Source organism: Anguilla rostrata, chromosome 4 (assembly GCF_018555375.3).
Source record: "Anguilla rostrata isolate EN2019 chromosome 4, ASM1855537v3, whole genome shotgun sequence".
In the NCBI taxonomy this organism is placed as follows: Eukaryota; Metazoa; Chordata; class Actinopteri; order Anguilliformes; family Anguillidae; genus Anguilla; species Anguilla rostrata.
Genome location: NC_057936.1, coordinates 12,428,207 through 12,453,512, shown reverse-complemented (window position 1 = coordinate 12,453,512; position 25,306 = coordinate 12,428,207). Strand labels below are relative to the sequence as shown.

General features: G+C 45.2%; 2 protein-coding genes across 10 annotated transcripts in view; one reads left to right on the top strand and one right to left on the bottom strand.

The window, feature by feature from the left end:
* Positions 1-808: 808 nt before the first annotated feature.
* On the top strand, positions 809-12,917 carry stk25a (serine/threonine kinase 25a). Of its 2 annotated transcripts, none has more exons than XM_064330710.1 (11): positions 809-1,188; positions 7,135-7,365; positions 8,209-8,265; positions 8,358-8,466; positions 8,863-9,020; positions 9,692-9,877; positions 10,310-10,455; positions 10,662-10,770; positions 11,060-11,131; positions 11,956-12,092; positions 12,580-12,917. In XM_064330710.1, the coding sequence occupies exons 1-11, from the start codon at positions 1,159-1,161 to the stop codon at positions 12,617-12,619; spliced, it is 1,275 nt and encodes a 424-aa protein (XP_064186780.1). In that variant the 5' UTR covers positions 809-1,158; the 3' UTR covers positions 12,620-12,917. The 2 variants fall into 2 exon arrangements, with proteins under 2 accessions (XP_064186780.1, XP_064186779.1); XM_064330709.1 differs by lacking the exon at positions 809-1,188 and adding an exon at positions 4,282-4,416.
* A 1,498-nt stretch (positions 12,918-14,415) lies between these two features.
* Positions 14,416-25,306, bottom strand: part of farp2 (FERM, RhoGEF and pleckstrin domain protein 2) — a 49,570-nt gene continuing 38,679 nt past the window's right edge. For 2 of the 8 annotated variants that reach the window (XM_064330700.1, XM_064330705.1), the window contains exons 15-28: positions 24,589-24,678; positions 24,366-24,499; positions 24,178-24,259; positions 23,710-23,947; positions 23,255-23,385; positions 22,501-22,569; positions 22,299-22,388; positions 20,977-20,997; positions 20,502-20,584; positions 20,242-20,360; positions 19,443-19,609; positions 17,780-17,887; positions 17,105-17,256; positions 14,416-16,810 (exon numbers count right to left, since the gene is read on the bottom strand). In XM_064330700.1, the coding sequence (XP_064186770.1) occupies positions 16,720-16,810; positions 17,105-17,256; positions 17,780-17,887; positions 19,443-19,609; positions 20,242-20,360; positions 20,502-20,584; positions 20,977-20,997; positions 22,299-22,388; positions 22,501-22,569; positions 23,255-23,385; positions 23,710-23,947; positions 24,178-24,259; positions 24,366-24,499; positions 24,589-24,678 (1,575 nt within the window). In that variant the 3' untranslated portion in view covers positions 14,416-16,719. Of the gene's footprint in view, positions 16,811-17,104; positions 17,257-17,779; positions 17,888-18,258; positions 18,435-19,441; positions 19,610-20,241; positions 20,361-20,501; positions 20,585-20,976; positions 20,998-22,298; positions 22,389-22,500; positions 22,570-23,254; positions 23,386-23,709; positions 23,948-24,177; positions 24,260-24,365; positions 24,500-24,588; positions 24,679-25,306 lie in introns of those variants that run through there. The other 6 variants (XM_064330707.1, XM_064330704.1, XM_064330701.1 and 3 more) reach the window with 6 other exon arrangements.

Genomic DNA, 25,306 nt, shown 5'->3' with positions numbered 1-25,306 from the left:
TCAAATATGGGCTGTAGTACTGAATATATTACTGATCTGCAGTGATGGGAAGCTGATTCTCAATGAACTATGAAATGGGTGAGGTCATCTCATTAATCATGGCTGATTTGAACCAATTAAAATGCTTTGTTTTGGACAGAAAATTCTTGTGCTTGATTCTTTTTTCTTTTCTTTTTTTTTTAAGGAAGTGTGGCAGTGTGTTTCTTGTTGAGAAAGTGTGATTTCTTGTTAAGAAATGCTGCCATCTACTGTTTGAATAATATCAATATTCCCAACCCAAACTTACTGTCTGTGACTACACCTCAATGTGGTTTTCCTGTGATGTCACTGATCCTATTTTTGTATTAAGTGTTCAAATTCTTTTTTCCAGCCAGCCATTATTTAATTATATTAGGTTATTATTAAAAACTATGGTGACATGTCTTCATGTGACATACTAAGTGATCATATAAGACAAGAATCTGTCTGCATGAAAGAATCACCAAAATAATATCAATAATTCAGTTGCTGTAACTTGAATTAGCAGGCTTTTTTCTGTGTTAACTTAGATAATCTGGTTATAATTAAGCTATATATATATAATGCTGTTAATGACATTGGTTTAAAAATTAAATACACAGAACTACTAAAATGTTGTGATTAAAAAGCATTTGGAATGCCAAGTCGCACAAAAATTATCAGAACCTACAAAGACTGTAATGTAATTGTAAAGTTATCCTTTCAGCTCTTCAAATCAGTCAGTTCGTAAGGCTGTGCAAAAAATACAATTCCCAGAAGCAATATTCCTCGTAGGAGTGACTCGCGCATGCGTGTTCATTTGTGTCCCTTCTTTGCATTAAAAGAGGAGCGAGTCTCCAGATAAGAATTAAAAATTGATACACAAACCTGAAAATCCATTGACAGCTGCCGCTTTGATACATGGAGTCACACAATACTTAGATAGTCTTTCGGCAGAGCTGCAAATTTTACAAGCGGGCAAATCGAACCCGAAAACAAGGTGGAGTGACAGAAAGGGAGGCTGTTTATGTAGCTAGCTTGCTAGCTGGCTAGGCTACAGGGTCTCTGACGAGGAGGACAAAACACTGAAGAAAAATTCGACAATCACCCTTTCCTGACGGAAAGGGCTACGGCTTTCCTCCTCCTGACAAGCCTGCCGTTATGGCTCACCTCCGGGACTTGAGGAACCAGGTAATTCTGGGGGTCCTTTCTTAAGGGGGGTTGGGGGGAGGACAAATAAGGGGAGGGGGGCTGGGGAGCAAATTCTGCAAATGCGATGGGTGAGCGCATTGGCTTTTACTGTCACGACTTGGCTAACTAGAGGCATTCTTAGAAAAGTGAAGGGAAGGGATGCACTTGTTCAGTGGAACACTGATATACAATTTAGCTAATTATCGTGCTAGCTAGCTATTTGTTTCATTTCTGCGGATGGCTTGATGGCTATTTGGCTTGCCAGTTACAAGCAGATTACTTGTGTGAATAGTGAGCTTGCTAGGTTTACAGCCAGAAAATATTTAACGTTATACTTTGCGAGCTTGATAGAATACAGGCAATAACTGTAATACTTGGTTTAACTGGCGATACATTGGTATTGTACTTTGGATGGGAACCTGGAAGGGATGGGCTGGACGCTGACATTATTTCGACATTAGTGTGTAGTTGATAACATGTATCCCACTATATGTGAATTGAGACATGGCGTGTCTTCAAAGCAGTTTAGACATCAATATAAGCGTTAGTTAGCTGTACGTATAAATATGAAAATTGAATATAAGCTTTAGGCAAAGGACAGTCTACCAATTTTTGTCTCAAAATAATTTTCTGTTTGTCGTGCAGTTCTAGTGTAGTTATAGTGTTGTTCTAGGGCCTATATGAACATTGGGGAGTAATTTGAGTTGGTGTTTGACTTTTGAGATAAGTTTGACAAATAGTAGCTAGTAGCCTACATTCAGTTAAGCCTGTTCCTAGTTTGGGGTTGGGTCCCATGCATCATTGGTGCATTTGACTCTTGGACAAAATAAGACATCTTTGATTGATCGGTATAAATATTTGACTAATTACTGAAATATTTCGGACCAATGCCATTTTTGCAATGTTATCTGCAACTTATTTGGATTTGGCATTCATTTTACATGGCCTTCTTTTGACTTGAGTGGCATAACTATTCATGGCAGGCTGGTGATATTATCGAAACCTTTTCCGGGTGAGCTTATCATTTTTATTAATTTTATGAGACTAATATAAGTGCAATCCTGAAAGATAATGAGGACAACCAGTGAGTGGAGTGGCCATTACGATACATATTTTAGTACATCTTTGTCATTGATTAAAAATAGTTTGTTTATGCGGTTCATAAATCCTGTTAGATGGATACTTCTCCTAGCCTCATATTCCATTTAATCAGTCCTGTCCAGCTGACCTTAGTTGAAATTAGAGTCTACCCCAAAACAAACTTTGGGGGCTGTACCCAAGGCTGGATCCTGTAAAGCCAGCCAATTCCACCAGCAGCCTTCTTGCATCTTGTAAATAGGCAAAAAAAAAAAACATGGAATTATCTCTTGTAGAGTGTGTGGACTGTTTTTGTGGGAAGGGCAGAATTACTTTTTTGGAGTGTTTATATATATATATATATATATATGTGGAATACTGGTGTCAAAAATCTGGATAGTGGCTCCAGACTATGCATGAACTATAGCTTACTGTGGGTGGGGATAGTGTGTACTGTACCTGCCAAAGTTGGCCACACACCATTCAAAAAGCAGTGATTTGTTTTCCTGCTGCATCGCCTCAGCAACAGATTTGAATGGTAATGCACACAAAAGGAGTGAGTCTGTCAGGGAACTCCATGCAGAGTGGAGTGTGGAGGACACCCTGGGGCAACATCTGCTCTTCACGCTGGGAGAACACGTGCTGACCAAAAGAACGGACAAGGAAACCTTTCCTAAAATGTCCTTTCCTTCATTTTACTGCCCTGCACGCTCATTTAAAAGAGCATAAAAGGCTCATTACTGTGAAAGGCCCCGAGTACACTACTTACACCGGTAGGGACAGGGCGTATCTCCTGAACTTTGATCATATGATGTCAACATGTGTGGAATCCAAGTGGGATTGAACTGCGCACCATTCATAAAAATATTGCGGCTCAGGATACCGTAGTGTGCATGCTCAAGTCACACACGCGTCCAGACACATTGGGCCTATTCAGTAGCGCAATAATACAGCGCTTAATTATACATAATACTAGCGCCTAATTGTTGCAGCAATCCATACCAGTAAGAAGGATTTGAACCGTTATAATTGGCTTGAAAACGTTAAATTCGTAAAATTCTGCTGAATGCGTGTAAATAACTGGATTTTATTCCCCAAATTCTACTGTGCATGAGAGCGGTGCAAAAGCACCACATGATTTAGGCGGAAGAGACCCTTTTTATTCTTTCGGTTTTGTATTCATTATCAGTTTGTGAAACCAGGAGTCATATAGGTGATTTGCCAGTGACTCATGTAATAGGCCTGCGTTAGATTACAAGTTGTTTAACCGCTTAAAATTTAACCCCTTACAAAAAAACGCTGCTGTCTTAAATAAACCCCAGTATTTCCAAAACTATATACAGTCCTGGCTTGAAATAAAGAGCACACATGTACCAAAATGACCAAATCCCCTGATCCTATGATCCTTGATCCACATACAGGACATATTTATTCTGAAATACAATAAAAGGAATCCAAAAATAATTTGTGTTTTCTTTTTTCAGCAGTGGTTACCTGTACTTATGATACTGAATGAAACCAGATTATTTTTCCAATCATACCCCATGATGTTTACAACACTAGGAAAAAAGTTTGGAGTTGATTGAACAAAGCAGTAGCATTTGACATGTGTTTTTACCAAAACTGGGTCCAAGTGTCCCCCAAACCACTCCAAATTGGAACATTGTGAACATCTGTTTTTCCCCACCCATCTTCCACTTCCGGAAGTTAGGCTAATTTTATCAAGGGTGCTTCCCCCTGGAACCACACAATCCGCATTCCCTCTTCTTTGGCTAAGCCCTGTGTTTCAGTCAAAAGGTATGCTTTTGGAGAGCTTCTGTGCATAATGGTTGCTTATTGCACACACTAATAATCAAACCACTTGGTTTTCCGTTGCTGCGCCCTCTGATGTACTTGTGCTCAACTGTCAGGGGAAGGGGAGGGAGGGGGGACCAGCTGTAGCCCTGTAATTTGCATATGCAAACTATGTGAAATGATCTTGAAGAATACGAGCCTGTCAGGTGACTGCAACATATAACGGTGTTTCCAGTCATGATGGCTAGATCATAGAGAGAGACGATTTTTCAGGTATGGTCTTGCTCTCTGATGATTAACTCAGCAATGGAATGTCTGAAATTGAATGGAATCGAGGTAATTTTCACAGCTTGTAAGGTAAGAAGTTGCTTATTTAGAAAAATGGCAATTTTTCTGTTTGAAATTGTTTTTACATCTACAGAAATGTTTGTTTTTTGGTACTCCTGAAAAGGCATTCTACTCAAGGGGAAATAATGCATTGACTTTTCCTAGTCTATGTACAAAGAGTGGATTTATTTGTTTTGGCTTGGGGGTAATTTGTTAAGTAAATCTCAGTAGAGAAGCAGCTGTTTGTTTTGTTGTGGACAGTTTTTGGATTATAAAATACCGTAATCATCAACCAGGTGCGTCAATTTCAGCCTTCCTTTGGGAAGGGGGGACTGCCTTGTTATTTCTTTTGTTATCTCTAGTGGTTGTACCAATTGAGACATGGTTTTTTTGCATCAAAGTATGAAGAGTCTAAGCTTTACATCAGTATATGGGCTATTACACTGCATCTTTAATCAATGACCAGTAAAAGCAATAATTTAAGACAATGTTATTGGTAGATGATGGTGTCTAATTTCATGGCCAGTGGAATTTAAGGGTTTAAGTAGCCTAAAGATGAGAAAACACTCATATATTTAGCATCCATGTGTGGTATGAATTTTCAGTTTATCAAGTGTTGATAGGCTACATTATGTTGTTTCCCTGCAAATGTATACATATATTTAGATTGTGGAGAGTGGTCCTGAATTTGTAGCCTACATCCTCTTCCACAGCACGTAAATATCTCACCCCGTTTCTCAAGGCTGTCGGTGACCCACCCTGTTAACCGTCGCATCACCCCACACGCTTATAATAGGCTTATAATAGGCTATTAATCTCCGGGGGGCCCGCGGTGTGGTTATCAGGAGTTGTATGCAGCCGCTGGTGCCGTCGCTCCTGCGTGGGAGAAATGTAGGCTACCCGCCGCGGAGCTTCTCCTTTTGTCTGCGCGCGGCGCCGCCGGTTATCAGTCTCGCTGGCCGGACGGCGTGTACCGCTGACTCACTCGTTCCCCGTGAAGCTCCGTGATTCAGCTGCTCGATGAGGACCGCAGCGTCTCCCTACGCCATCCGTCTTGTGCGAGCCACGAGCACGCTTACGTAAACGGGCGAAAAAAAAAAACCTAAAGGGCCACGGACCTATATTTAGCAGCGTATCTTGCTTTTTGAGTTTTAGCCCGCTGAGGGCGTCGATCGTTACGGAAGGGTGGTGGCCTGGATTAAACTTGATGGCGAGCGCCGTACACGACTGCACGCGCGTCGGTGGGAAAACGGAGCCCCTGTTGACGGGGATGGGCGGCCTTCTGCTCGGCTGCAGGTGAGCTGGACTGACGTGCAGTCCGGGCTGCGCCTGGAGGCTGAGGATGACTCTGCAGTAAAAGGACAGCAGCAGAGCCGGCATGTACATCGTCGGCTGTCCCTCAGACCTGTCCCCGCAGACACAAAGAGCAGGCTGCTGACGATGCACTGCTGGCGCTCGTGCGCACTTACATCATGCTGACAGCCTGGAGCCTTCAGTAATTGAGTGACTGAGTCAGGCTTTGGAAATACAAATTAGTCAGGAGGTGTCTGAAGCAGTTTGGCTTTATGGCGTTGTACAATGGTGTGTCTGTCAGGTAGCTAAATGTATGTATGATCATATGAATGTGAAATGCTGAATATCACTCAAGAATGCCCCCTCCATTTAAACTAAAGTACATGCTTTTTCAAAAGTACTGTTTCTTTATACCATTGATTCAGATTTTCAGTTGAATAAATTGTCTACATGATATGGAAAAATAAAACTGTATATTGAGTTGAAAAGTAAATAAATACATAAATAAGAAGGACAAGGTTTCGTTTAACCCCTGAGTTGCAAAAGAGATGCACAGTCCACGGTGACAGTGCATGTGTAGTGTATATGCCCGGTTGCCTAGTAACTGCAGGTGGAAGAGGTGTTCTCGCTGAATATCAGGTTTATCATTGGCACCAACATTTAGTCACTTGCCAAAGGTGGTATTGAGACACTGTGACATCCTTAGGAAACCCCCCCCCCACACCCCCTTTGGACCATGGCAGTTTAAGATCCTGCTCATCTTTTCCCTTCAACACACTTTTTAATAATCAGTCAGTAGTATAACAGTCAGTAGTATAAAGTAATGTTATGTAGGCTGCAGTATGTCTTTGAATATTAGTCTGTATTTTTTAGATTAGAATTGAGTGCAAATGTGTTTGCACTGGGAGTATTTCATTTTTATTAGGTTCCAGTAAACCCCAGCTAAAATTTGACTTTGGTGTGTGTCTTAGAATAGTGTGAGTGTAGGCCGTTTATCACAATGGAGACCACATGCATCGTCTTCCTTCCTGGTTCAGCTCAGGAGTTCCTCTGAGTGTTGAAACATTTTCCGTTAATAAATGCCAGCTAAAAATTGAAAAAATGACAATATGACAAAAACACCAATTTCAAAATATTAGTCTTCTTGATACCTCCGGATGCATTGTGCATCACTGGGGCAGCTACACCCACTCTCAATGTCGTCATGACGTAGCTGAGTCAAAGAGGCGTGCTTTAGATACAGTGCGCGGCAAGTAAAATATCTAGACCACCTGCAGTCTTACTTCTAACCTTTCAACAGTGGGGGGGATCAATAAAATGCAATCACATTGAATCTCGATTTATTTGCCCTTTAAGCCTTCATGTTCAGAGAGCTTCAACACCCTACTGATAATGTCATCTTTGGTTTAAGCGCGCTCTCTCTTGCTCTCTCTCTCTTTGTGTGCGTCCGTGCAGAACTCTCGTCTGGACCCAGAGGAGTACTTCACCAAGCTGGAGCGCATTGGGAAGGGCTCCTTCGGGGAGGTGTACAAGGGCATCAACAACCGCACCAAGGAGGTGGTGGCCATCAAGATCATCGACCTGGAGGAGGCCGAGGACGAGATCGAGGACATCCAGCAGGAGATCACCGTGCTCAGCCAGTGCGACAGCCCCTTCGTCACCAAGTACTTCGGCTCCTTCCTCAAGGTGCTTCCTTCACCCCACCTGCTGTCTGCAGCCGACCTCCAAGCCATTCTAGAAGCACCAGATGTTTATTTGCTAGGATCTAGAGCAGCGGCAATCAGCCCTGTTCCTGGAGATCTGCGATCTTTTAGGTTTTCATTTCAACCCTAATTCGGCACACCTGACTCTACTAATTAGCAGCTCAACTAAACCATTCTCCAGGAACCGAGTTGGTTATCACTGATCTATAGTATGAGGCAAATGACTGGATGGATGTGTAATAATGAGGGTGCTGGGGAAGGGTTTGGATCAAAACTCATTTGAACAAACATGGAGTCATTAAAAATGAACTGTGCTTAAAATCAGCCTGGTGCATCTAACCGTAACTGAAAAATAATAGGCGGGGCTCACACTGAAAAACACATAAATAACACCTGTTTTCTTCTTCTTTTTTGTTCATTTACTGATATTAACATGTGACGCCAAAACAGGCTAACAGCCATTTTGGAATTAGAACAGACGGTGGCTTGAATGCCTAAACGTGTGCTTACCAGCTTCACCCTGATACCAGTAACTTAATGAGGAACCCAAATAATGTAAATGTATGGTTCTTCTTTTTTGAATGTGAGCCCTACCTGTTTTTTGAGAACAATGAAAGTGCTGGAATGGTAAAATGTTCATGAAGCGATGACAAGCTAAGCTGAATGGCTAAGCTAGGCTGAGTGTACATATGATGTGTATTAAAAATGGCTCAGTTAAGGAAGCCTGAGCAGAGCTCGGGTCAGTAAATAAGGCTGTGCACTAAAGCTGAACTCTACTTCCCTGTACCACTGGCACAGATCTCACAGCAACACTGTGTTCTTGCAGGGGACCAAGCTGTGGATCATCATGGAGTATCTGGGAGGGGGCTCAGCCCTAGACCTGGTAAGTGCTCATTGTCACCCCCTGTACGGGGGCCGGAGCTTAGCCCCGCATCGCTCGAACTGCCGGTGACTCTGACCGCTCTCTTCCCGCAGCTGAAGCCGGGGCCTCTGGAGGAGACGTACATCGCCACCATCCTGAGGGAGATCCTGAAGGGGCTGGATTACCTGCATTCCGAAAGGAAGATCCACCGGGACATCAAAGGTCCGAGCCTGGCTCTGTCAGGGTCCCAGAAGCAGGGAACTGAGCCCAGCCAAAACCAGCGCACTTTTCAGTCCCTTTCAGTCTCTTAGAGCCAGGCACCTCATTGCTGTCTATATTCACCATAGGCTCATACCATCTGTACATTAATGCTGTTATCCAAACACGGTCCGTAATTAAAGCAAAATCGTCTTTTAAATTATTGAAAATATAGTCATTTATTCAGTTCTATCCATTCTGATACTAGAAGTCAACATTCTGCCATATGTTTGTCAGTTGAAGTAAAGATGTGGCATATGCGATGTTGCGGCCTTGGAGGGCTGTACCGAACTCTGCGTTTGTCCTGTGGCTTTTCTTTCCTCAAATTCCTCCCCTTGTCGTCGCCCCCCCCCCGAGCAGCAGCCAACGTGCTCCTGTCGGAGCAGGGTGACGTGAAGCTGGCGGACTTTGGGGTGGCCGGGCAGCTGACGGACACTCAGATCAAGAGGAACACGTTTGTGGGCACGCCCTTTTGGATGGCGCCCGAGGTCATCAAGCAGTCGGCGTACGACTTCAAGGTGAGCTGGCAGCCCGGCTCTGCTCTCTGCGTGGCGGGTCCGAGTCCAGCCTGCCGGAGACAAAGTACTACCATGGAAGGCCGGCACTGTCTGCAACAGGTTTCGGTTTCTTCAAAGCAGTCAGAGTGGTTTCATTAGCAGAAACACTTCTGGCTGTATTTTGAAACCAAACGGTCTGATTGATTTTTACCTTTCTGTGCAGCACGGGCAACATGTGTCTTAAGTGAGCCTTTTTTTGCACTGTCGCCGAGACTGCTGGTTGTTCCTTTAGATTCATTCGGAGTTCATTCCAGTATTGACTCATGGTTATGGAATAGCTTGCCCAGATGCATTGTATTTTGGGCCTGTTATCTCTGCCATAAAACAAGCCACCCTCAGCAGGCCATGCTGTAATCTGACCATTTCCTGTCATAAACGCTGCTTCTTGCACTTCCTTTTATTTTAGTTTCGGTTGCGGTCTGTGTGTTATGTTCTAGACTAATATTGAATAATGTTATCTTTACCTTTAATCTCTGTTCTTTTCGATTATTACTGTTTATTTACACATTGTTATTTACTCTGAGCACTCAGAAAATTGCTCTTTGAGTACATTTAAAAATATATGCAGTGGAAAAACTGCTGTAAAACACAGAAAGCGTGAAGATTGCTATTTAAGTTGTGTTCTACCGCAGGCGGACATCTGGTCCCTGGGAATCACAGCCATCGAGCTGGCGAAGGGGGAACCCCCAAACTCAGACCTGCATCCCATGAGGGTCCTCTTCCTCATTCCCAAGAACAATCCACCCACCCTCGAGGGCACCTACAGCAAGCCTTTCAAGGAGTTTGTGGAGGCCTGCCTCAACAAAGATCCCCGATTCGTGAGTACGGCCTTCATTCCTGCCCCGTTTACAGGGAAGCTTCGGTACGCAGACAGCTGCGTTTCAGTCACAGACGCTCCATTGTAACCAGATGGTCAGCTCTCGCATTCCTTTCTTCTTCTCTACTTCTGTACATGAGGAGACTCTGGTTGGTAAAGGGAGTTTCCAGAGCTGTATTGGTTTATGTACCTCCAGGTCAAGGTTAACTGAACATCCTTTGCCACAGGTAACTTATTGTCATTGGCGGGGCCCCCCATGAGATGTATCACAATGATATTCATAAGATGAATCAAAATTGAACATTTCAGCCCTTAACTGTGGGGAAAACAGTGTTCAGTTTAAAAGAGTGTTCAGTTCAAATAATACAGAGCTTACCAACTGGAATGTGTGCTGCAGTGCTCTCTGCCTCTCACAGTGCTGTCCTTTCCGTAGAGACCCACAGCCAAGGAGCTGCTGAAGCACAAGTTCATCACACGCTACACCAAGAAGACGTCCTACCTGGCGGAGCTCATCGACCGGTACCGCCGCTGGAAGTCGGAGGGCCACGGAGAGGAGTCCAGCTCCGACGACTCGGACATGTGCGTGCGCCGTATCCGTCAGGCCTTCCCGCTCGTACCTCCACCTCATTTCCCGTCCTGCCTTACCTGCACCTCACTGCTTGTTCCCCCATCCGGTTAACCCGTAATTAAACCTCTCCCTGTGCAGCAGCGTGGAGTTGTGCATTTTTTTTGGTAATGCTCTGCGTTGTGTGCGAGAGCTTCTGACCGTTTGCGGTCCCACACAGGGACGGTGACGGGGACGACAGGGACCAGTGTCCCATGTGGACCTTCCCCACAGTGCGGCCCAGCTCCCTGAACAAACTGCAGAGGAGCTTCAACAATTCAGACTCAAAGGTGAGGGCAGTCCTGCGTGATGACAAACAGACAAACAGCTCTTCCTTCTGCGGTACACAACTGGACCTTAGAGCAAAGGAGCCCACCTGTGACTTAGCATGCTTTAGCAATAATCATTTGTCATCTTAATGAATTATTCATATGATTAAGAGGGCAGAAGATCTTTTCTGAGAAGTTGCGAGGTTGAAGTTCTTGTCTTTCTAACCTCGAGTGCTTTCTATCTGTAGCAGGTGTCTTAAAAAGGTCAGCCAAGTATGGAAATTGAGCTATCTGCTTGTTTTCTGTACAGATGACAGAGGCAGTGAAGAGGCAGCCCAAGTCTCAGTGTCTCTCATCGCTGATCACACCCATCTTCAGAGAGGTAAAGACCATCTGAGAGTTCAATGCTGACATCAGTAAAGATATCAGCAACATCATGTGTTGAATGATAGCATCTGAAGCAGTCGCTGGCCAGTCCATAGGATCTCTTTTGGTCACACTGATAACAGCATTCAGTCCACACCAATTGAAACAGTATTTGATGAAGTCATTTCATAAGTCATATATAAGGCTGAAATGGGCTGCTGTGTGGCTCATCTTGTTAAGGCACCATTCTAGTGCATGGATAGGACCCCATCCATGGGTCTAGTATGGAATCCATTCCATCCAAATGCCGACTGTGGCTGGCAGCCTCGTAGGGCGACACACAATTGGGTCGAGTGTTGCCCAGGGACGGAAGGGTTTCAGTCAGCCGTGATGACAGCATCATCTCGGCACCAGTGACTGTTCATCATGCAAGTCATGCCTGAGCGAGCTCAACGTGCAAACTGTGGTGTGATAAGAAACAGGGGGTGATATCGAATGCATTAGAGGAGAGCACATGCTTCCCCTCTGGCTTCTGAAGTCAACAGTGGTGGCTGCAGTGTGAGCCTGACTTGAACATTCCAAACTGGGGAGAAAAAGAGGGAAAAAACACGAGAAAAATGATATGGGTTGAAATTATGGCCTTGACTGGTGGAGCTTCCCGGTTGCTGCCAACAAAACCAATCCAAAAAGATTTGTCGTCCACAGCAGTCACTTTCCTTCAGATCGGTGGATCAGATCGCTAATGATGACTCTGCCCATCGAGCGGTTCTCGAAGCCCCGGTTGTTTGTCTGTTTAGCCCCTCTGACTGAGCCGTGGTCCCGGTTGACTCCTGTGTTTAGCTGAAGGAGAAGCGGCACGCGGGCGGCGGCAGCTTGGGCGCCGTCGAGGAGCTGGAGAACGCGTTCAGCCTGGCCGAGGAGTCCTGCCCGGGCATCTCCGACCGCCTGGTCACGCACATGATGGAGAGAGTACGCATGTGAGTGGCCGACCGCCCGGGTTTCCAGAGGCACGGGGAGAAACCAGGCGGTTTATCCCAGAAACGGACACTTAACCAAGCTTTAGCCACAACATCGAGGCTATCGAAGTTTGAGATGAAAATCTGAAACGTCCAAGAAAAAGTCATCCATATAATTAATGAAATTTTAAGATTGTTTTGCGAGGCCAGCTGATTTCATTGAAGAGCACAGGCAACCTAATTGAATTAATTTACCGCTGATGTAATGGAAATGTGGAATTACAAACTTTGGGGGGGTGGGATTAGTTAGACATGAATCATAGATCTGTTTTTCAGAATTACTCATTATTCTCCCAGTTGGACTATTTGATCTAAACTCCACTGGGAGACTATGTAACCACCACATTGACGATGGCAAATCCCCACAGAAAGTCAGAATGCTTTCATGAAGGTCCTTAGATGCCCTCCCCACGCCCTGACCCCCTCTCTCTTCTCCACCCCCCGCCAGGTTTTCACTAAACGGGAACACCACGCCCTCGTCGCGGTGAGACCCGGTGGCTGCCATCCCACCACCCCCCCCCGCCCCCCCACCCTGGGAAAACCATCTGGACAAACCCCTCCCTGCCCATCCAGTCCCAGGTGCTTCTGGCTCCCAGAGACCAGAGCTCTCCTGCTCACCACCCCCTTCCACTCCCCACAGACCTTTTAATTAGAGCTTACAATCCAATATTTTTACACTTTTTCGTCATAGAACTGTGAATGTTTAAAAAAAAAACAAATTTCAGGGGCTGTGTATAAACCATGAGGCCATGTCATACCCAATAAACTCAACGGAGGTGAAGGCGGGTCGCTAGTTATGTGCTTCTTGGCCGGGCCCACCCGGCACGCTGGTTACATGCGACGGAGGTCGATGCCACGCAAAAACAAGGGGGGGAGGGGAAATCCAGAGAGGAGAGAAAGCAGAGACAGGATTGCTGTTAAAGTCCAAATTTTATTCGTCTTTTCACTGAAATAACGTTTGATCGGCAACATGCAGGGTCTGCAGGAACGGGACTCCTACACGCTACTAAATAAATAGACAGGAAGTCATGAGAGAGTGAGAACATCTCTTGAGGAGGAAATAAATCAAATGAGCAAGGTGGGGACAGACGGGTGCATGGCGGAGCCCCCTGACCGGTTTCTAAACGCTCCCCGATAAAGAAGTTACATTTCTTCTTTTTTTTTTGGGTGGGGGGGCGGTGATGCTCGGAGCTCTGTCCCACAGGCCCCTCGTGTCTAGACCGAGCGAGAGAGAATTCCAGTCCTCACATACAACAGAGACTACAATGCAGCTGCACTTTATAACAGGGGCGGTATATGGGGCTGAATTCTCACCATTAGCCAATGTAAAGCAACTTGTGCTCACTTTGATTTATACACAGTTTACAGGTAGGGGGCGCTGTTCTTTCGGTGACCAGGTTTCCATGTCTAATTAAGACCTCCAGCAGCGAGTGATCCGTCGAGCAATCTGTAACGTCCTCCCACAGCAATACCTGAATGACCATAGCGATTTAATTGTTACTAACGATGTGACATTTCACGTCGATTCATCGAGAATTGCAGTATGAAATACTGTGTATGAGTTACGATGTGTCCGCTTATACTGGCCTTGGTGCAGAAGGGAAAATTGATATGGATGTAAACTCCCATTGACAATTATAAAAGCTCTCACAGAAGGAAAAATGGACATAGGTATGTATTCCATGTAATGACAATTATAAAGGTTTTTACTGAAGAACTAAACTTTATTTCAAATGAAATATTTTAAATGTTTAACTTGGAGAGCAGCTTGGATAAACTAAAAAATATGATACTGTTTGTACCCTCAGTACGACATCAATGCTTTCCTGTTAGTGACAGTGCTCATTACTCTTTAAATGGAAACATTTTGGCATTCTCAAAATGATGAACATATTAATTGTTTAAGCCTGTTATGTACTAAAAATACTGTGAAAACCTGTATGTGCAAAATAACTCACCCACTGCGTGCAGTGCACCTGACAGACACTGCTGTACCAGTGTGTTCAGACAGACCTTTATGCTTCTTTCAAGTGTAATCCATTCAGTTTAAATGTAGTTAATTTGCCTGCACCAAACTCATTTGGACTGGCTTTATTTTTTCAATTAAGCACGGCTAATTGCCTTGTTGTGTGTTCAGAATGGGTACAGAAAAGCATAGTGGATTTCAACAAATCACAGAACCCAGTCACCGAACACAGTATGCCCCATGAGTAGACCTGGCATACTACTGGTGCTATGAAGCACTAGCCATTATTTAAACACACACTGCAAAAGCAGTTTTAAAAAAGAAATGCAACATATAATATTGTACAAAAAACAAACTAAATCATTATTCATGAGTAGATGTGCCACAACAGCTTCAAACTTACTGACCGCAAATAATCTGTCTTGAAAACAATATAACGGATGGAATAGATATACATCTTAAGGTAACTGCTAGGCCCTTCATAAAGAATACTGCATGCAATTACAGAAAGCTCTTACAGCTCCCAACCAATCACGTGAAAGCATCTAAAGCCAACTGCAGCTCCAAGTACTCTTCCTCTGGAATCTGACCCCCCAAAGACAGCTATTGAAACACTCACTTTTGAGGATCACTGTCAAATTTTCGGTTATACAATAAGTAATGAGAATAATGGCCACATCAGTTGAAAAGCATAGTTCTTGGGTATCCAGTCCCCAGAAATGGATTTTAAGCCTGCCCCAATTGCTTTTGACTGAAATGCATCGTACTCTCCTTTCAAACTCCCCTCTGGTGCACCAACAATGTTCCATTGGGCAATAAATGGATGTTCACCATTTGTTGACCAACAGTATGTTAGACTGAAATAAATAAAACAATAAACCTGGCTACTAAGTTAGGCCATTGTAAGTATGACTGAATACAATGCTGAAAATAAAAAATTTAAGTGAAAATGAAAAAAACAATTGTACAGTTTTTTTTTAAATGCAACAACACTGTTAATGAAGTCCCACAAATGTGATAAGTAGGGAGGGGGGGACACAAGGTCACTTTGATTAGCCTGAGGGAATGACCCTGTTAGTGGTAGATTTTAAACAATCTTTTTTGGTTTTAGTTCATTTCACTTTTTTCCTGAATGACTCTGCTTAAATAAATAAGCAAATTCTCCCAGAAATGGCATTGAGCATGTACTGTCACAATTCAGAATAAAAAAAATAGTAGGTCAACAAATATTTCTGTACTTGTACATTTGGATATTTCTGCACAATCTGCATTTGCTTCCTTTTAACAGCAGTGGTTTGAGGTTTTATCTTTAATACATCTCAGTATTCAGTCAGAATAGTCATAAATAACATACAAATTACACTCTCAGAATGCCTTAGTTATAAAAGCAAGCATTAAAAATGTTCGACATCACTTCTTTTAAAGTCAGTCTCTTTCAAAGTCATGCTCTACATAACATACCAATCAGACCATAAATGTTTAACTACCAAACCAGTCTGAGAAATTACTGCTTCAATAGGCCCTGCTCTCATTTTATCTTCACACCTCTGTCTGAACGGCAGTGTTCACCAAGTAAGGCCCACATGCAGCCCCACCCTCACACCCTCACACCCATCCCAAGCCAAAAATCCCTCCAACTCTGGCTTTTTCCCCAGAGGTGCGACGGCAACGTCAGAAACGCTCTCTGCTCAGCTACTCTCTCTTCACCTTCCATCAGACGTACGTACGGCTTCCCTGCATTTCCCAATGTCCTCACCGACATGGTGTCCTGTCAGCCCTCTACTGTTTCCACATGCGGTGTCTCACGGCACAGTGTGCCTCAGTGCTACACTTTCCCCTCACACTAGAGTCGAGATTTGTGCACCCCTCGGTCTTTTTACAGACTTCAGCTCAGGGCACCATACCCCATGCTTTCCCTGAGCAAATGTACCTCTTCTTTGACTTAACGTGTGGCTTTCTTTTTTTCCTAAAGGATTATTATAAAGCTGGTCCCATTTCAGTTTCCAAAGCAATTCTCAGTTGTTTACTGCAGTCAATTGCCACAGGTGGTATAGGTAAACTTTCAGAGGTTTCAGTCTTTTCAAATTGGCAACATTTGATCTGGTCTGTGTAACACACACCACACACACCAGTGTATGTCAGGGTGTGGGTCCTTCACTTTTGCATGTTACCCAATTTTACTTCAGTCCTTCAACAAAAAAATGACTCCTCTTGTGAATTCAGTGCTCGCAGTCTGTCTTGCGCCAGCTGTGTAACGTGTTGCAGTCCTCAGGTACAACAGCTGCGCAGTGGAAAGAAACGGTGGCAGCAGGCATTACTCAGGACTCGAGAGACGGGCAGCGGCCTACAGAACTGTGGATGCAGCGGCAATGAAACAGGTGCACTGCTGAAATTAGGAGTTCCAAGTCAGGTGGCGTTAAAAAAAAAACATGTTGACTTCTTCCAGTCTTTTAATCTGTTACTGAACCACACCTAATACCAACGAGAGAGCCGTTTTCTCAGAAATAATAATAATAATAATAATAATAATAATAATAATAAATAATAAAAACCAAAAATAGTTTCTCCCAGGAGTCTGTGAGGCCCCACCCCCATCTCCAGAAGCTCCGCCTACAGAGACCCTCAGTTGCCGTTAATCTCTGGAGGGTCCCTGGGGATGAGGATACTCATTCGGCCAGTAGCGTTGGCTGCACTCTTGATCACCTCCATCCACCTGTGGAACAACGGCATAGTCCCTTATACCACCATCGCAATGAATCACTGTTTTAACATTTTTAAATGCTTAACATATTGACTCCAGTTAAATGCACTCGTCCTGTCTATTGCCTGACAGTTGATTGTTGAATTGGGCGCATTATTTCTAAACCGTAAAAAAAAATAATAATAAAAGTTTACATAGCCCATTTCAGCTTGGACCTAAGGCAAAGATAACAGAAAAAAAGAAAGTGCTCTTCCAAAAAACATACTGGATGCAGAAGCCACAAATTCAACGGTGGGCTTTCCCTACCTCTCAAAGGTATACTCGCTTTCTGCCCGGAAGAAGTAGACGTGGGATTTGAACTGAAGCTTGAAGACGTACTCCTTAAGTATACTGTCCGTCTCAGCCGGGGTGCTGACCGTGTAGCCCAGCAGCGGAAGGCTGGCCAGGGGGAAGTCGTCCTACATCCGGGGGGAAGGCAAACAGTCAGAGACGCGCCGCGTCGGAGGGATGAAGATAGATAGCCTCGCGGCGGGGTTATTTTTCCCACCCAGCGAGCTGAAAGCCACCATCCTTCACTTTTTTAAATCAGAGCAACTGCTTACGCAAAAAAAGCCCAGTGGAAGCCATCTGTACTCCCCAGCAGAGAGGGAGCCTCATTCGTCTCGGAGATAAGCGAGTGTTAAGTATTTAGGCCACCTCAGAGTCGCAGCGAGTGCTTTTATGCCCCCTATAAATCACAGGCGGGGAGCGCGGAGCCGAGCGGCACCTTGTTTCTTCAGTCAGGCGGTCCGCGGCAGGCACGTCGATATCTCAGTTTTATTAATGAGGTCCTTTCACAAAGGCAATAGAAATCAGACTGACTAACCGCCACTGCTTCCCAACAAAAAAAGACGGCTATAAACAAAAACTGAGTGAGTGGGCGCGGGCTGGTTCAAAGCTCCAGATCCGCTGGGCTGAGCTATGGTGTGCGAGGTGCAGTACCTGGTGTGTCTTGTAGAAGAACAGACAGAAGTTGGTGAAGACCACCCACAACTTCTGCCAGCCGTTGCTGTTCTTGAACTTCCTCAAGAGGTACCCGGATAGTTGGTTCTGGAGAAGGGAGACACAGGACAGGAAGAGATGGGGTAGGTGGGTAGGTAGAGAAGATTTAGGTAAGAGACTATGTACTGCAAGACAATACAGTTTAGTGCTGTACTGTGTACAGTTCGTTTTTCCAGCTTCAATGAGTGAATGTTTGAGGGAAGGTTTAGCGAGGCATGTTCTTTAATTTCAATATTCAGAAATGAGCCGGAGACATTACATGGAGTACAAGATGAAATCAACTGACCAGATAAAGCACTCGCTTGGGAAACAAACGAGGCACAAAAGTAGCACAGCAGTGAGGTATAGCAGAGGTTACAGTAGAAAGCTGAGGGCCTGGTGCAAAGCCGTTAAAGGGAGCTCTGGGGCCAGAAGTGTACCTGATTCATGCGCAGGTAATCAGAGAGAGAGAGGTTCTGGTTGCGGTACCAGCACACGTGAGTGATGGTGTTAGGCCGCTGGCCCTGACCCAAGAGGTAACGCGGGGGCAGCTCTGGGGAAATGGCCGGAGAGCAGAAGACTGAGGAGAGCCGGCAGAGACGGGCATCGTGGAAGAGGGGAATGGAAAAGACACAGAGCGAGAGGGGGAGAGAGAGAGGAGGAGGAGAAAGACAGAGACAAAAGGAGTGTTAGCGCAGTTAGCAGAAGGCGACAGCGAGATGGGTCAGTGTCTTTCCAGGGTCCGGTGGTGAGCTGTTAGCCAAGAAGGGAAAAAAAATGAACGTATCTTCATGCAAACCAGGAAAGGACCGCGGTAGAAAAAATACATACCTTCCTGTCTGCGAGTACTCTTTTGACAAAACATTTCTACGGCCTCGGTCTATCCCTAGTATTACCGGTTGTAAGACTCAGTGCACAGTACTCCCAGTAAATAGCTGTTAAATGCGCAAGAGAATTCTCTCCCACCCAAGCACTGGAGAGATTTGAGAATGCAAGGAAAATGCTGAACAGAAGCGGAGTTGTAAAGCAGGGGACAGGACTGTGGGGATAAAGGGGGGCTGATTTTGGAAGCCAGAGACACAGACCAGAATGTGATCTGCAATAGCAGCTAAATCATTTGGTAAGACAAAATAGATCGCACAATATCAACTACTGGAATTTGGTAACATATGAGCACAGGACGCAGTAATCACATAATCCAGAAGGTGGAGCTAGAGAGCAGCCTAGCTCTCAACCTTTTACGTCTGTCAATAATTCTACATATCAATCTGTAACTGTTTTCAGCTCCGTCCAAGTACCTAGCGCTTGTACAGACAGAAACCAAAAATGTGGTCCATTTACATGCAGTTGTTCTGGTGACAGAGGTCATCAAAACTGACAGGTAAATAAAGGAGAACTCTTGCAAAATTATCGTACATCCGAAAGATCAAAGACTTTAGGTAGCATCTCGATCAACGGGTGACAAAAAGTGTGTCGAAAAAGTGCGCATAGGATAGAGAAGTCATCATTGCGTGCTCTGCCTGGGGAGTGTGTCTCTGGCAGAGAGGGGGAGGAAAGGGAGGAGTCGGAGGAAGAGAAGGAGGAGGAGAGGGAGGGAGGGAGGGAGGGAGGGAGGGAGGGGTACCTCCACGGCCAGGCTGTGGTCGGACATGGAGACACTGGTGTTGCGGTGCCAGCACACGTGCATGGTGGTGTTGGCACGGTGGTGTGTCTGCTTGTCCAGGGAACCGCGGGAGGAGTGCGTGTCATCCTCAGACTCCTGCTCCAGAGAAACCTCGTCTGACGACCCTGCTGGCGAGGAGGGGGTGAGGGGGAGGAGGTGCAGAGGGAGGAGGGAGGGCGTGGGAGGGGGATTAACTAGGTCACGACAGGATAAACTAAGGGGAACACGCACGTTTCTGAAGGGATTTACCTCCGCCACCAGCACCTGTCAGGAGAACTGTCACACCGTGAACACCACACAAAACCCCCAGCAGGCAGGATTGTGCTGTAGGGTTCTTCTCCCCTTAAAATGTCCAAGCTCAGAAAAGAAAAGTGCCGCAGGACATCCAATTTTTCATAATAAAATGTGGACGTGAGAGGAGGAGCAGCAACAAAGGTGGGGGGGGGGGGGGGGTTAAGCTGTAAACTAACCTTCAGGTGGGGGAGGGAGGGTTTAGCAGTAAACTAACCTTCAGGTGTTGGTAACCTTCAGGGGGGGGTTTAGCAGCAAACTAACCTTCAGGTGGGGGGGGGGGGAATTCTTTTACAACCTTGTATATGTCATAAAATTACCGAAGACAGCTTTGCCTCTAAAACTCTCCCTAAATTACTTTAAATATATATTTTAGCACTTTCTACTTCAGCTGTTCTGTTCTCAAACGCTGCAGCTGACGTAAATAACGGGTGTTTGTGTGTGTGGGGGGGGGGGGGGGAATTCTTACTGTTAGAGCGATTGGACAGGCTGGGGTCCATGAGGAGATCAGATTTTTCATGGGACTTCTTGGACATGTCAATTGCCATGTTCAGGTCCTGGATCCACTTCCCCATCTCTGCTTTGGAGCTGAAAGCAGAGAGCAATATACTAACTATACGAATCAACCTAAATTGTACATGCAACTTCACACTGGTTTACCGGGCAGTTGTACAGATCAGTGGCTATGGAAAGTTCAGAGGCGTGGGGCTGATTCAGATCCACACTCACCTGGCGGCCACCACGATGGTCCTCTGCGCAGAGTAGATGGTGAAGCAGTGGGGCACGGACCACTCATTCTCACTTTCCTCTACCTGGGGATGGGGACACAGTAGGTCATGTGACCAGCACAGCTGATTGTGGCTGTGGTGTTTGACAGAGCTGACCTTGCTGCTCGTGGTCTAACCCTCTGCAGATTGTATTTCTTAGGTATGAAATGTATAAATAGAAATACATTTTAAAAATCCTAAAATATTGTATACATGTGCGTGTGTGTTTGTGCACGTGTGTGTTTTCTACACAAACTACCATACTATCAAATTGCTTTCCTCATTGATTCCACATGAAGAGCACTTATGACTCACAGTGGTACCTGTACCTAACAGTTATGTAGCAGTGCGCTGGACTGTACACAAGCACGGGGAGGGGTGGGGGGGCAGGGGTGCTGTAGGTCTGACTACTGAACAGGAAGCCACTGAGTACTCACCGGTGCGTCCAGCACTATGAGCTGCAGCCAGGAGTGAAGCAGAGATGGGCTGATTAACTGCACAAAACCCCAGGCACTACTACCACAATACATACAAAAACCCACACTACACCCCACACTACACCCCATGCTACAATCCATACTACACCCACACTCCACCCTACACCCTACCCTACACCCCACTCCACACTACATACCGCACACTACACTCCACACTTTTTGACACAACTGAGGGACACAGGTATTAAAGAAGACAGAATGTAAAATGTCTACCAGCTTCCCGAATAGGCAAATACATCCAACATGGCTACCCGAAGGCTCAGGATCTCAAATACCAACAAATGTATAACATTTGAATTTGAGCTAAGATTTAATCTCATTGTACACAGCCATCCAATTCTGGCTCTTATTTGTCCTTTGCTTGGGACAGTCCCTCAGAGGTGGGTAACAGGATCCACATAAAATGGGTAACATGATCCACACTAATGGCAACAAAATGACAAGTTCTTCCTCATGTAAGTAACTACATAAAAATACATGCCTAACACAAACAAAGTCAATTCCGTGAATGAGTAATGATAGTTCTTGTCACCTTCTGCATGTGAAGTAGGGGTCTGCTAACCTGGTCCTAAAGAGACATAGGGCTAATCCCCTATTATTTTCCTATGGTTTATTTATATTTTTTTCACTGTACATTTGCTTGATTACCTGTGAGATGGTAAATTGTAGAGAGTTGAAACTTGGCACACTCATCACAAATGTGTGACACAAAGCTCCCCCTCAAATATTGCCTTAATTGACCACACGGTGGCGCTATAATCAAAAGTTACACAGAAGCCTCTTTCATGTAAGAACCAGAACTCCAATACCCATAGTCCAATTCACAACAAATTGGTCAGGATATTCCTTGGAATGAAATGAACATGGATGTAAAGGAGCGTGCAAACACACCATAATGGGCTTTTAGCTAATTTTGCTCAATTTCCACCAAACTTGGTACTTTAGTGTACCTAACCAATCTATACTTGGTAAATATATACTTGGACAATACCTAAGGGAGCTGTGAGCCAATTAATTTCAGATTGGGTGTGGCCTATCACAGTAATGATTATAACCCATTGACCATTCATCCAGTTTGTCAAAAAACTCAAAACACTTTCACCAATATAACCCATGGTTATTGTTCTCAATAAGCACCACCATGACTAGTTAATATTTCGACTAATAACCAATTTCCCATAGACATCCATACACGAGGGATACACGAACCACAGTGAGATGAAGCGTAGCCTGAGTCACACAGACAGCATGCTGGTACTCACGATCATGCCGTAAAGAGGCAGCTGGCCATGAACTTTGAACTGGTTGGTAGCAGTCACCCCTTTGCTGGTGTACAGCAGCATGTCTGAGAACTGACAAAAATAAAATTGGTAAAAGACCATTAAAGTAATGCCGCAATGTAACCAGTGGTGTCCAGAAGGGGACCGTTCGGATACAAACTCTTGATTCTAAATGCTTACTCACCAGGAAAAACATCCTCTGTTGCAGTCCCTTCTTTGTCAACTTGTACAGGCATCCCTCCCGGATAAACTCCTGGGAAGCAGAGAGGCATTAGACTTGCCTAGAGAAACAGCCGCTGTCTACGGACCACCATGTCACTGAAGCGTCATTGTGAATGTCACACCCCATTTTGGAGAAAACTAACTCGGTCCCACCAAAAACAGTGAAAGAGGAAGAAGAAGAAAAAACTAAACAAATGCCCACAAGTTGTTGTGTTGAAAAACCCCAATTTGCATTTTGCACGTTTGCCATATCCGATCGAAGATCCAAAAAAAAAAAGAGCCATATGGCCCTGGCTATTAGGAGAGAGGACAAGGAAAGAAAGCTATCGGGGATCTGGCATTTCCGCACACTTAAGCTGGGTGTGTACTTGCTAAGAAGCCAAACTCAGCCAAAATCAAACCCAAGACGAACACGGCGCCAAATACAAATTTAGATTCTCATTGCGGCTTCAGAGTGTTCCTGTAGTGACACTTCACACCAGTGGAGGGCGCACATTCGGATTCTGTGGTTGTTACAACCATGAGAAATATGGAAGTGACAACATTTACCATACCAAGCACAGAAAACAAGAATGGCTGTACTGTAGTGAAGGCAGAAACTTTGACAGATGGACATTGATTATTTTGTCTGCTGAATGCCTGGATGTGCTGTGGTGGAATATAGTATATCACGCCCTCCCTCCTGGCTGTTAGGCTGTGGATAGGGCTGGACTCACCCTCCCTGGGTCAGTGAGGTTCTCGACCCCAATCAAGTCCCTCTGCAGCTCCGTCAGTTTCTGGAAGTTCTCCAGCCGGATCAGGCTGCTCTGGAGCTGGGTGGCCATCTCAGTCACCTCGTTCAAGGCCTCTGTAAGGCAGTCACATTCATGAAAACATGCATGCACATACACGTACATACACCCACGCACACATTTAATACCGAGGAAGGAAGAAGAGAACTAGGAGGGTGGCCTGAAGATATCCTAGATAAATGAACAGACAGTCAGTACTGCAAGGTAATTCATCTCAACACTATCCATACATTTCCTGGCAAAATCATAGTGAGCTGCTAGTGTATGCACACGTGCGAGCACAATGATCCTTGCAGTTGACGTGGATGCGGTGCATGTGTGTGTGCGCATGTGCACGTGTGTGTGTGTGTGTGTGTGTGCGTGTATTTGCACACACTAACCTTTGCAGTCCTCGTGGTCGCTGTGCGTAGCGGGGTAGTGTCTGCACAGCCGTTCCAGGATGAGCTTGTAGTGCATGAGGCGCTGGATGGGCTTGAGCAGGAAGGTGTTGAGGGGCAGGTAGCAGACCTTCTGCAGCTCAAACTCCTTGTAGACCGCCTCCAGCTTCTTCAGCCGCTTGGTGGCTTTCTCCAGTTCTGTCAGCACCTCATCGTGCTTCTGCAGGTAGCTGGTGAACTCCTGAGACAAATGCATGGGGTGCCAGACGCATGAATGCTAACTTCTGAAATACTCAACTACAGCAAAGTTGAACACTACCCAGCCCAGGTAAAATAGGTGCAGTCTAGTATAAGTGTATACTAATCGTGCATGGTTTGTCAAGTCTCTATCAAACAAATTAAATGTCCAGCAGAGGTACAGCTGTCTGCTAGTCCCTTTAACTGCCCGTGCCTCTGCAACTCCAGCCCTACCTTCAGAGCACACATGTTCCTCAGCATCACGTCGCCAATTCTCTGGTGGTCCCCTTTCGCGTGTGCGTTAGAGCGCCCCTCCCTGGTGATAACACAGAACAAACATTATGCCGTTAGGTTCTTCCCACCGTCCTGTTTTCTTTGGATGCGTTGCCTTTCTGGAATGCGTATGGAGAGGAGAGACAGACCAGAGAGCCAGCCTCTGCTCGACCTCCTTGAGGAACCCTCGATGGAACTCGTAGATGGGGTCAATGTTGGAGAACAGCAGGTTCATCAGGCCCTCGGGCATGGCGTTCTCCTTAATCACAGCGCTGCGGAACCACTGAAAAAAGCAGGGACGCATAAAATTGACCATTCTGCAACATGCTCTTCAATCTTGAGCAATGCCTGCAGACACGGAATGGCACTCACCACCGTAATGACCTCCAGGTCTTTCAGATACGTCCTCTCCGTGGTCAGTATCTCTTTGGCAATGAAGTAGGCCTTGTCAGTAGGGTTCCTCTGTGTGTAGATGGATGTAGACAAGTCAACACAACTGGCTGAGATAGTCTGATTAGCTCAGACCACAAAAAAAAAGGCATTACATACATTGTAAGAAAGGATCATAAATTGACATCAACCTTAGGAGAAATTGCTAGGTGCTCATTTTCACTAAAATAACTTTATGGTACACTGGAAGAGAGAACTTTGAATGAATTCCACCATAATTCATTAAATATATTTATTCTCAAGATTAATTCCAGTTATTCATTTGTTATTTCTCAAATCCCACAGAAGAAAATGCGCAACAGAAAGCTCTGAATGTTCGAGCTGGAGGTCGGAAGGCAGGTAGGAAGGCAGTGCAGGAGAGGAGGGGTTGATAACCAACAAAGCCCTGGCAGCTAACGAGATTTCCATTTTCACAATGGACCTGCAGTCAGGCTGGCCTTGCGGGGAAATGGTGACATGGAGGTGTTTGTTTAACCGCAGCGCATGCACCAAAGACAAAGCAGCAGTGTGAAGCACAGTTACGATTTCAGTGGCTCAATCCAACTGTCATGTAGGAAGAGAAGAGAAGAAAGGGTTCAGCACAGACAGTGCTTTTCTCATTCCACCTCAGTCAAGCCTCCGGGCCTAATACAGTGCAGTC